Source organism: Mus pahari, chromosome 10 (genome assembly GCF_900095145.1).
Source record: "Mus pahari chromosome 10, PAHARI_EIJ_v1.1, whole genome shotgun sequence".
NCBI lineage: Eukaryota > Metazoa > Chordata > Mammalia > Rodentia > Muridae > Mus > Mus pahari.
In genome coordinates, this window is record NC_034599.1 from 61,062,109 (window position 1) to 61,074,521 (window position 12,413).

Consider the following 12,413-nt stretch of genomic DNA (forward strand, 5'->3'; position numbering starts at 1 on the left):
AAAAAAAAAAAAAGGAGGAAAGCTAGGGAATATACTAGGAGACATATCTTTATATTCATATTTATATTTGCCAGATTGGCAAAACTTACAGAGGTTGGCTCTGCCAGGTACTGGCAAGGAAACAAATCTATGAAATCTTCTGGACAAATTTTTGTATTAATTGGTACAAAGCCATTAAAAATAGTTTATATTCCTTGCATTTAATACTTCCTAGTTACTTCTATATCTAGAGAAACATGTCCACAGGGCACCAGAGACATCTGAGGAGGTATGCACAGAGTTCAGTTATGAAAACTGGAAAGGCCTTGGAAAACAGGTTGTACCCTATGGCATGTTCGTGTAGCAGACTACCCACTGTTATTCCCAACAAGGAGTGATCTGGGAAACCATGCGAAATAAAGGAAACACTATTTTCAGCAGATTATTTTTATGAAACTCAACATAAAACATCACATTACTTAAAGATACACAAGCAAAGACTGTTTATAAAGGAAATGAGATTACTCAGGGAGCACGTGCCTGTGAGGGGTGAAGTCGTGGCTATGACAACCAGGAAGGTAGAGCTGATGCAACCAATGGTGCTCATGGTAGTACCCAATGGTGATAGGCCCAGGGCTTTCTTTTACTAGAGTGACAATATGGTATCTAATAAAAAAAGGGCCAGATTCAAGGAATAAAAGTTATAGAAAGTATGGGGGAAAAGCCAGGTACAGTGGCAAATGCCTGATCCCTGTACTTGGGAGACTGAGGCAGACAGTCTGGCTCTGTGTCGGGTGCAGTGGTGCTCACTTATAATTCCAGTGCTAAAGAGGCTCAGGTGAACATATCATAAGCTTGAGACCAGCATGGGCTACACAGGGAGATCCTGCCTCTAACACCAACCAACCTCAAATCCCTCAGTTCTGAGGGTGCATATGCATAGTTTTTGCTTCTTTGAGAAAGGGTCTCATCTAAGTGCACCAGGCTGTTCTCCAACTCCTAATCTTCCTGCTTCTGCCTCTATAGTGCTGGGTTTACAGATGAAGGCCACCTTGTCTGGTCCAAGAACTGAAAAGCCGTAAACTGATAATTACTCTTTGTTTGAGGCAATCCACTAAACTAGCCCCAGTCACATACTTCTTAAGAGGGGTAGGGTAAAACTCAGATATGATGCACACCTTAAACCTTGCATACTTACATACTAAAGTACCAACCTTCTGGAAGAATACTGGGAGGCCTAGGCTGGTGTACCTAGTTAAGACTACAAAGGCAGGGGCCAGAGAGATAGATGGCTCAGATGTTAAAAGCACTGGCTGCTCTTCCAAGGGATCTGGGTTCAGTTCCCAGCACCCAAATGGTAGGTTACAGTCATCTGATACATACTCTGGTTCCAAGTGGTTTTAGCACCTTCTTCTGCCTCTGTGGTCACTAGGCGTGCACACGGTGCACAAGGTAAACATGCAGGCAAAACATTCATACACATAAAATAGATAAGAAAAGACTGACAAGGAAATGTAGACTTGCTATAGCTTGACAAATAGGAGGGGGGTTATTGGAAAAGAAATAAAAAGAAACACAGAAATAGTCTTGATGTAAGCCTTGGTGCGAGCAGTCAGGACTCCTGAGGGAGGGCGTAGGCAGTGCCACAGGGACTCACCTGTGTGGTGACTTTGTAGGCTACATAGGCATTCATACCATCCCCTGTGGGAGAATAAGAAACAAGAGGGAATTGTTCTTCCAACTAAAGAAAGGAAAGCTAATCCACTAACATTTAACTCGAGAACATAAGCTACAGAAGTTACATTAGAGGGGCCTGTTACATTTCCAGGCTCTATATGTAATCCTAAGATCCACTTTTTTCCTGTGCCTCGGGGGTGGTGTGGCACAGATGCCCCTACGGATGCTGGCTGGGCCCCAGTTTGAGTTAGACAAGAGAGTCAGTCCCCTGTTCCAAAGCCAGGCTCCATTTATACCCTCCCAGAGCATAACTGGGTACTGACAATTCATCACTTGTTGCCACGCCAATATTTGGGCTGGTTACACACATCTGTCCAAAACTAAACAATTCTCTTGCTGTGTAAAGCAGGAGAAGGAAGCGACTGATGTAAAAGGAAACAAGTCGTTCTACCCGAGGCTAGCTCCAGGCTTGGTCTGCTCTTTCAGAGGCCCCAGCACTGGTGCTGGCAGACACTGGCCTCTCTGACCCCCATGCTCACACAGAGCAAAGGGCCTGGCAGGAAGACACTTGCACTGCCTGATGTCACAAAAACTGCCCTTTCCTGGAGGAATAATTTTTATGAAAAAGCCATTGACTGTTAAATAATCTGGGATTCAAGCAACTGTTTTTCTCTGTGGTAGTGTCCTGACCTAGACCACTTAGGGAGATAAAGGCCCCATTGACTCCCCGAGCCTTGAAAAGACATGGACTGGAACCCAGACAAAGCCCTAGTGCTGGACCATGGGTTAGGGTTGGTTCCCCACCCCTTTCCCCGATTCCTCCTCTCATGAAACAGGAAAGCCCAGGTCAACAATTCTCAGTTGTCTTTGCTTCTGATCTGATTCCGGGCTGAGGGGCCAGGGAGAAGGGCAGAAGTGGATCAGCAGGTCATACTCTGCAATATCACTTCACTGTGATGGGTGGAAATGCTTGCGTTTATTGGTAAGTGCACACACACACAAAGGCTAGAAATCATACAGAGATAGGAGGTATGCCCATCTCACCAACACCTACCAAAGTGTGTTGCAAAACAGGAACTACAAGCTAGTCTAAAAAAATTACCTTTTATTGACTACCACCTTTATAATACTCTGAAACATTTACGAAGAATACTTACCAATACTAAGAATTTGTTTACCATGCATTAAAACCAAGCATTAAAACCATTTTTTAATATAATGGAAATTTCTCCCACCATAGAATAGTCATGGTTAGTTACCTAATTTAGTAGCCACAGGAAGATAAGCCTAAGTGTCCAAGTACACTGAGCACAAGAGCCAAACAGGACCTCCGGATACTCTGCAGCACCTCCAGACACTGTTCCAGCTAAGGCAGTGTGTGCAAAGAGAGGTACAGAAGCCCTGAAAGCTGCCTAGCCACAAAACAATCTGAAACTGCACACAGATTTCCTAAATAACTTCCAAGTTGGCGATGGCATATGCAAATTGCCAAGATTCTAAAAAGAATACCCTGATAAATGTGCAGTTCTAATTTATTTAATGTGTGCTGGAATGAGACATGAATGTTGACTAAACAGCCCACACAAACAGAACATGCTGTTACAAAGATCAGGTCCTGATTAGAAAAAATGTTTTAATTAGCTGGCTTCTCGGAATCAACGTGACTAAGAATATAGAACAAGGGGATGGAAGCTTAGCATTTAGTATAATTTCTGTTCAAATCTGATTTGTGAGCTGTTTAAATTACTCTGTATGTAGGGTCAGGTATGCCCCTCTAGATAACATGACTTTAAAATGTTGTCTTCACAGATAAAATGAAAATATTAGGGTGTGTACTGGCTGGTTTTGTGTGTCAACTTGACACAAGCTGGAGTTATCACAGAGAAAGGAGCCTCCCTTGAGGAAATGCCTCCATGAGATCCAGCTGTAAGGCATTTTCTCAATTAGTGATCAAGGGGGGAAGGCCCAGCCCACTGTGGGTGGTGCCATCCCTGGGCTGGTAGTCCTGGGTTCTATAAGAAAGCAAGATGAGCAAGCCAGGGGAGGCAAGCCAGTAAGTAACATCCCTCCATGGCCTCTGCCTCAGCTCCTGCTTCCTGACCTGCTTGAGTTCCAGTCCTGACTTCCTTTGGTAATAAAGAGCAATGTGGAAGTGTAAGCTGAATAAACCCTTTCCTCCTCAACTTGCTTCTTGGTCACGATGTTTGTACAGGAATAGAAACCCTGACTAAGACAGGGCAGATCAAGTACAACATGACTGTGTCCTTAAAAAAAAACAAAACAAAACAGGGCAACTCAGACAGGCGTTCCTAGAGGGATGATGATGTGGAGACCTAGAACAACATGGAAGAGTGGTGACAAAGTACTGATGCGTCTTCAGGCCATGGCACACCTGACACAACTAGAAGGCAGAAGACAGGCAAGGGCCTTCCTTCCCTCCCAATTTCAAAGGAACATGGCCATGCCCACACCATGATTTCAGGCTTTCTGATTCCGAACTGTGAGAAAATCTCTGATTTTTGTTTTTTTTTTTTTTTTTTTTTTTTTTTTTTTTAAAGATTTATTTATTATATTTAAGTACACTGTAGCTGTCTTCAGACATTCCAGAAGAGGGCGCCAGATCTCGTTACGGGTGGTTGTGAGCCACCATGTGGTTGCTGGGATTTGAACTCAGGACCTTCTGGAAGAGCAGTCGGGTGCTCTTACCTGCTGAGCCATCTCACCAGCCCTGATTTTTGTTTTTGAGATAGGTTTTCATTCTGTAGCCAGGTAAGCCTCAAACTCATGGCACTCCTCCTGCCTCAGCATTCAAGAGCAGGAAGGACAGGTATAAAGGCCATCCCTGGCTTACTTCTGTTGTCTTAAGGATTTTAAGTTTGTGGTTCTTGCTACAGCAGCTTTAGGTAGCTACAGCTTTAGATAACTCCCTCTCCTGGTTCAGAATCACGACAGTAAGTGCTCAAACAATTAGTAGCATGTGTAATTTGTATTATTCTACTAAGGATGTAGGCAGCTAAGCTTAAAATTAAGGTGTTAAGGAATAGTCACAGGCAAGAGATGCCTAGTTATGTCACCCAAGGCCCTGGTCCTACTTTTACCCTGAACCACACGCTGCCGTAACAAGATGCTACTTTTCTTGGTCCTCACATTCCTCTTCTGTTAGGTAAAGGAACTGACTAAGATGCCCATAAACACCCTGCTAGTGCAGCCGGAACTTATGAGCCATCCACTGTAAGCACTGGGTCCTCTGCAAGACCAGTGGGTGCTCTTAACTGCTGAGTCATCTCTCCTGCTCCTGCTTATGGCTCTTAAAATATTACTAATTAATTTTGCATTTCTATGTAAGTGGGCATGACCATGTCATGATACACATGGTGGTCAGAAAACAACTTTCAGAGTGGGTTCTATCCTTCAGCAAGTGAGCTCTGGGGAGCCTGTGAAGCTTGGCTTCAGGTGCCCTCAGAAATCTTCCAAACCACATTTGAGTTTCTAAAGATTATAGTTATATTTCAAGTTTCTGGACTTTCTTCCTAAAGATTAAAAAACAAAAATCTAAGTAATGTGCTTGAGAACTCTCTCTGACCTCAGAAGCATAGTTCTAGGAAAGAAACTGATGAAGCACTTCACATTTGCTGATTCAGCTTTGATGAGAGCTACTCCCAAACTAGTTGGTCAGGGTTCATGGTAACATCACAAGAATCCAAAGATACTTACCGATCTTCTCAGGATCGGTGATACCAACTGTCAAATCAAACTGATCCTCCTGTTCTTCTTCCTCCAGCTTTAAAAAGAAAAACCCAGAAGAGACGCTATAAAGAAGGCGAGACACAAGCACAAGCTAGGCAGCGGTGGTGCACACCTTTAATCCTAGCTTTTGGGAGGCAGAGGCAGGCAGATTTCTGAGTTCGAGGCCAGCCTGATCTACAGAGTGAGTTCCAGGACAGCCAGGGCTACACAAAGAAACCCTGTCTTGAAAAATAAAACAAAACAAAACAAAAGGCTAGACATCACAAATTCAATACTTGTGAGTATAATAAAGTGCAAGTGTTCTTCTCAGTGCTTGCTTCTCTTATACCAGTGAGCCAATGCCTACAAGTGTAAGTCGTGAACCAGTTCATAGTCATTTCATGTTCATTTCCTGACACCCCTATTTTCACCATAACGAGTAATTAGAGAATTTTAGTTGATGTGGCCTTCTTTGGACTAAACAGGGAGTAGGGAGGGGCTGCATTCCTATACATGGGAGCTCCAGACAGTAAATAGCATCAGTGACCAATGAAGGCCTTTATGCTGTCCTGGGGGGAACAGACACTGTCTAACAAGGAGCTCTCATTTGGATTCTGGTTGGGCATTAACCGTATGTCTCCTTCAGGAGCTGTAAATGTTTTCTCAAGGTTCAAACCCAACAGAACTGCAGACTGGCAGCACGTAGTCCCAAAGATGCAAATGCAAGAAGACCAACAGCATATACTCTCACCTCCTCATAGCTTGGCTGTGGCTTAGGAGAATTTGTGGCTTCTTGCGGAGGAGGAGAAGTAAGGGTTTTGCCTGGTATTGTCTTCTGGTTATTCTGTGTGCTGTCCAGGGATAGTTCCACTGTGGCATCTAAAACAGTTGATAGTTTAAAGTGAGTGTCAAGAGTGGGTTTTGAAGGCTGAGTGTCAGTCCTACAGGGTGAGGTCCACAAGAAGAATGGCAAGCACCTAATACAACAAGAACAAGAGGCAGTTTTTACGTGAGTCAAAGGAGAAGGCGCTGAGGGGAGGGCTGCTCCAGCACAGGTTTGCTAGAGCAAGCTCTCCCTTTCATTTCAGACACAACTGTTTGGCCACCCTAGGCCAGAGAACCAGGAATCTAGCATATAAATAAACATATCAAATTATTTTACTCTTGAGAGTTGTCTTACTTAGGGTTTTACTGCTGTGAACAGATACCATGACCAAGGCAATTCTTATAAGGAGAACATTTAATTGGGGCTGGCTTACAGGTTCAGAGATTCAGTTCATTATCATCAAGGTGGGAACATGGTAGCATACAGGCAGACATGGTGCAGGAGGAGCTCAGAGTTCTACACCCTCATATGAAGGCTGCTAGTTAAAGACTGGCTTCCAAGCAGCTAGGGTGAGGGTCTTAAAGCCCAAGCTCACAGTGACACACCTACTCCAAAAGGCCACACCTCCAAATAGTGCCACTCCCGGGGCCAAGCATATGCAAACCTTCACAGGAGCGGTCACTTGAAACCTTATGTGAAGCTCATTTATTCTTGTTTGTACAAGAGGGCACCTCTGGTTGTCTGCTTTATATACAGCATGACTGATTAGGCAAGTATGCATCCGAGGAAGCCTCAGGAAAGATATCAACCAGAAAATGCACAGCAAAACTTGGGAAAGTGGGGTTTGCTACACTTGATCACAGCACAACTATGTTGACAGTTTAGGAGCTAGACACAGTGATAGTTTAGCTATATCCTCACAGAGTAACCTCTCATTTGTAAATGCCACCAGAATGGGAAGAGGAAGCAGCAGGCCCAGAAACACTTCTGATTTTGAAGAGAAGACTGGGCCCGAATTTTAAGAACTGCCTCTATCAGGAGAAGACGTAGGTGAGCAGAACAACTCGTTCTCTGTGTGTCCAGAGAAATGACTTCTAAAATAGCATTTTGTACCATTTTTAGACATTAAAACTTCTTATGCAAATGTACTTCAAATGTGGATCAGTAAAGCTAGAAGGTTTAACCCTAACCAGTTCACTGTTTTTCTTTTTAGTAAAGAAAAACATAAATACTCACTAATGGGCTCTGGCCTGACTGTTACGTATTCAGTTTAGTCTTGGGGATCACAGAGAAAGCTGCTTCCTTTTCTTTCTAGATTTTCCCTGGGGTCCAGGCAGAACCCAGAGACAGTCTTACATTACTGTGCTGACCACTGAGTGTGAATTATTTCTGCAAAGGACACTGCTGTGGGGGCATAAAACCCGAAGCAACACACAGAATAGATATGTTAGGTTGTGAGGTCTCTGAAACAGGGAGCCAGCTCAAGTTTGTATAGGAGATTCACTTTATGCAGGTCCAACATAACAGATCAAGTTAGTAAAGAAACATGTACTATTCATTAAAACTGTTCTTTGGGTGACACTGGGTGTGAGGGGATGAACTTGCAATCCCAGCATTCTGCCAGGTCCAGAGCACAGACCTAAAGTCTAGTTACTCAGACAGAGGCTAAGGCAAGAGGATTGATAATTCAAGGTCTACCTGAGCAATTTAGTAAAACATTGTCTAATAATAATAATAATATAATGATGATGATAATAATAATGCTAGTGTCCTGGCTACTTTTTATGTCAACCTGAAACAAGTGCAGTCATCTACTAGGAGGGAGCCTAATTGAAAAATGCCTCCATAAGATTGGGGTGTAGGCAGGCCTGAAAGGTATTTCCTTAATTAGTGATTGATGTGAGCCAAATCCACTGTGGATAGGGATATCCTGGGCTCTATAAGAAAAGTGGGATGAGCAAGCCATAAGAAGCAAGCCAATAAGCAACACCAGTTTATGGTCTCTTCATCAGCTCCTGTATACAGGTTCCTGGATGATGATGGACTGTGGTACAGGAATGTAATCAAAATAAATCCTTTCTTCATAGCAATAGAGTGCTTCATCATAGCGCTAGAAATCCTAAGTGAGACAGACAGCTGGGGATCTTATTCTGTAAAAGGAAACTTTCCCAGTGTATGTGAGGACCTCGGATCAATCCCCTGTACCATTAAAAAAACATTCCTAAGAAGTTAAAGTTGGATAAAGGAATGATAGAGAGTTTGGGACCATACTGGGTTACATAAAAGGACTCTGTCTCGTCTGGGCATGGTGTAATCCATACTTCATACTTATAACCTCAGACTTGGGAAACTGAGACAGAAGGACTGCCATGATTTTGAAGCTATCCTGGGCCACAGAGTAATGAAGGAAAAGGAGAGGGGGAAGAGAAAGAGAGAGAGAGAGAGAGAGAGAGAGAGAGAGAGAGATCTCAAGAGAGCCAAAGGCAATGTCTCAACAAACAAACAAACCCACCAAAATCAAAACAAACAAATAAGCAGAAAAACCAAAAACCAAAAACAACAACCACAACAAAACCAAAACTACGAAACACCAAAGCTAGAGCGACGCTAGCCTAGGCTACACAGTAGAATCTTGTCTCAAACCAAAGGGAGAATATGCAGCTCTGTGGCAGGGTGCTTACTCAGGTAAGCCCAAGGGTCCTAGACTCAATCTTCAGAATGAAAACTAGAACTAAAGTACCTATGATTTGCTAGAGGATTAGTAAAAGCCTTTTGAAAAGCTGGGCATTTCCTATAGAAATTACTATGAGATGGCAAATCTTTAAGTGTGCCTAAGGATGAAAATATGGGCTTCTTGTCTTTGCAATCCCAACTATTTGAGAAGCTGATGCAGGAGGGTTGTGAGCTCTAGGCCAAGTTACACAGAAAAACTACACATTTCAAATAACAAGAATATGTTGGAAAAGCTTTTGAAATCTAGAGAGATCAATCAGCACTATGGTAATCGTGCAGAAAATAAATCTAAGCTTTAATTGTCCACTCAATGTTAGTTGACTGGAAACACCAAGAACACACTCAAGTGTCACAGTAGACACTCCTTTCCACTGGTATCCTCTGTTCCTTTCTTAGAAGTGAGGCAGCAAGTGTCTGCCTGTGGCACTGGCAGCAGATGACATAAACCACAATGGCTGTGCTGAGAAAATCTGTAAGATCTACACATTCACAGAGAAAGCCAATCACAGGGGTTACTGTGGCAATAAGATTTCACGTTGTGCAAGGAAAGATCACATTAATTTCAAAGGCTCAAACACAGAAAGTATACCTTCTTCTCAATGTGCTAGGTAAAGACAATTCATTATTTGTAGTTTATCATTTTTCTTTTATCCACTCCTCTCCCTCTAAAAACCATTAACTACCAGAATGCATAGTGTGCTTGTTAAGGTTTCGGAGGCCAAATGAAGTAGAAAATCTTTTAAATCTTTATATTCTTCAAGCCTCTTTTTTTGTTCCTTTCATGTTCACACCACCTGGACATTTTTCTTTATATTCAAATTTAAAATATCAAGATCTAAATAAACTTTCAATTTTTCTTCTAAGCTCAGATTCATATAAGATTCATATATATCTATATGAACCTCCTCTAGTCTCTGTCTCTGTCTCTCATGGTCTAAGGATTGGGCCTGAGGGCCCATGTCTAAATTCCAGCACTTAGGAGGCAGAGACACCCTCACAGGTCTGAGACCAGCCTAGTTCACACAGCAAATTCCAGGTTGGCGAAGGATACATAGTAAAATAGTATCTCAGATTAATTAAATAAGACCCAAAGTGATAGGATGTACCTGCAATCCCAACTATTTGAGAAGCTGATGCAGGAGGATTGTGAGCTCTAGGCCAAGTTACAAAGAAAAACTACACATTTCAAATAAAAGCCTAGAGCTACTGCAATGGCCAATAACCTTATAATTTTGTGAGTTCCTGTGATACAGTATTTCTGTAATTCCCCTGACCACAATTCTAATATTTAATACTTTAACTCATATTATAAAATTTAGATTTTTGTTTGTTTGCTTAGGGGGTTTTGTTGTAGGGTTTTTTGTGTTTTTTTGAGACAAGGTCGCATTTAGCCTGTGCTAGCCTTGAACTTGCTAGGTAGCCAAGGGTGATGACCTTAGACCCCTGATCTTCCTGTCTTCACCTCCCAAATGCTGGTATTACAGACTCTATTGTGCTAGGCTTAGACTTTCTAACTTATGCATATGTACGGTGGTTTTTAATTTAATAACTCATAACTTAATAAAGATGAATAGAAGGTGCCTAAATTCCGAGTCTCTACTTGCCTGCAAAGAGGTCCTGTGGCTCTTGGTCTTGATCCTCATGGATCCCATTTTCTTTGGAACCATTTTTGATAGGAAAAAGGGATGTGGTTTTCTTTGGAGATGGGGGCTTAGTCTGAAAACAAAAAGATACTTTGAACAAAATGGAACCAGGAAAAACAAACTCAGCCTACCTAGAAAGCGACCATGGTGTCCCTTTGCTCCCACAGGTGTTTAGAAGACAGGTCCCTAGTCAGCTGGCTCAGCAAGCGGCAAATCATTGCTAGAATGAAGAATGCTGCTGCTGCTCTGGTGACCACAGGGCTAAGGTCACATGTCACAGGTTAATTTGTATAACCAACATCTTGTTGGAATATGATATCCTAAACAAATGTAGGTACAGATACACACAGATAATTTCTAAAAAAATTCTGCCCCAATGCCTTTCTGTCCTGATGACCTCTCTCTCTCTCTCTCTCTCTCTCTCTCTCTCTCTCTCTCTCTCTCTCTCTCTCTCTCTAGGGCGGAGTAGGTGTTTCAAGACAGGGTTTTTGTGTGTGTGTGTGTGTGTGTGTTGCTAGATAAGGCTGACCTTAACTCAGGGATCCATCCACCTGCCTCTGCCTTTCAAGTGCTGGGTTTGGGATTAAGGGCGAGTGCCACAATGCCCAGCCTGATGACTTTTTACTTCAAGTGCTGAAGGGCATAGTCTAGTGACATCACATTGGAGTTCAGAATTCAAGCTCTAACCCCAGGCTTCCTTTGCCGTGTTGGCTAAACTATTAACTGAAGCTTAGACATCCTAACTCATCTGATAGACACAGGCTTTCTGTCTAATGCTGCTTATAAGTACAGTTGTTTTTCATCTGCAACTTACATGGACAAAAATTTTTAGCCACCCTCTATGGTAGGCTGGAGAATAAGTCCAGTCACGCTTGGTGAAAAAGCAGTCGGCCCTCAGCCTTTATTAAAAGCTCAGCACAGAGTCAAACAAGAGTAGGGCAGCTCCCCCTCCCCAGGCCAGAGTGAACTAAGCAGGACTGTGCCCTACACATCTACAGAAAGCCAGTTTATGCTACCGCAGGGCTTTGAAGTCAGACCCCAAGGTGAAGGCAGTTAAAAGACCTGATGTAAGGAACTTTTTTCCCTAAAAACATTCCCTTAACAATTCTGAGGGTGTCTGTTCCTTGGACAGGCCTTTTAGGACCCAGAACAAAGTGAAATGACCGATCTTTTGGGATACTCTCTGAGTTTCTCATGCACACAGCTTCCTCACTATATTGGGCCTCCCTTTTCAAGGACAGAAAATTTCAGCAGCATTTCATGTGTATTAGCGAATCATGCCTTTCCTGGGCTGTTCTGTGCTAATGAAGCTCAGTGGTAGAAGTCAGACATTATACTAATCTGTCAGATACGGTAGTCCCTCCTGTAGCTGCTCCCAACTGTAAAGAACAATTATCAAAAGACAAAGAAACAGAATGAAAACAAAACTAGCACTTCCTGCCTCCAACCGCTGGCCTCCTTCCTACACAACCAACCAACAGACTTACAGACCTACTGACCTATGGACCTACTGACCAACTGACTGCTTCCTTCCCTCACTCTCACTCAAGGAGAGCTCAGGAGCCACCTGAGCTCTTTTAACTTCTTTCCCACTGGCACCAGCCCTCTTCAGAGGGAAAACTCAGGGAGCTTAATCTCAGTAGGCACCAGAACAAGGGGACTACGGGGAACCAAAGCAGTGTGGAAGGCCCTGTTATAATTTCCCTTTTAAAAATCCAAAAGAAAGCCGGGTGGTGGTGGCACACGCCTTTAATCCCAGCACTCAGGAGGCAGAGGCAGGTGGATTTCTGAGTTCAAGGCCAGCCTGGTCTACAAAGTGAGTTCCAGGA

The 12,413-nt window shown here is 43.1% G+C and overlaps 1 protein-coding gene across 1 annotated transcript in view; it reads right to left on the reverse strand.

Annotated features, from left to right (window-relative positions):
* Snx1 (sorting nexin 1) overlaps positions 1 to 12,413 on the reverse strand; it is a 36,819-nt gene that overhangs the window by 11,524 nt on the left and 12,882 nt on the right. The window contains exons 2-5 of the mRNA XM_021207809.2: positions 10,546 to 10,657; positions 6,134 to 6,261; positions 5,371 to 5,437; positions 1,637 to 1,680 (exon numbers count right to left, since the gene is read on the reverse strand). Of these exons, the coding sequence (XP_021063468.1) occupies positions 1,637 to 1,680; positions 5,371 to 5,437; positions 6,134 to 6,261; positions 10,546 to 10,657 (351 nt within the window). The remainder of the gene's footprint in view (positions 1 to 1,636; positions 1,681 to 5,370; positions 5,438 to 6,133; positions 6,262 to 10,545; positions 10,658 to 12,413) is intronic.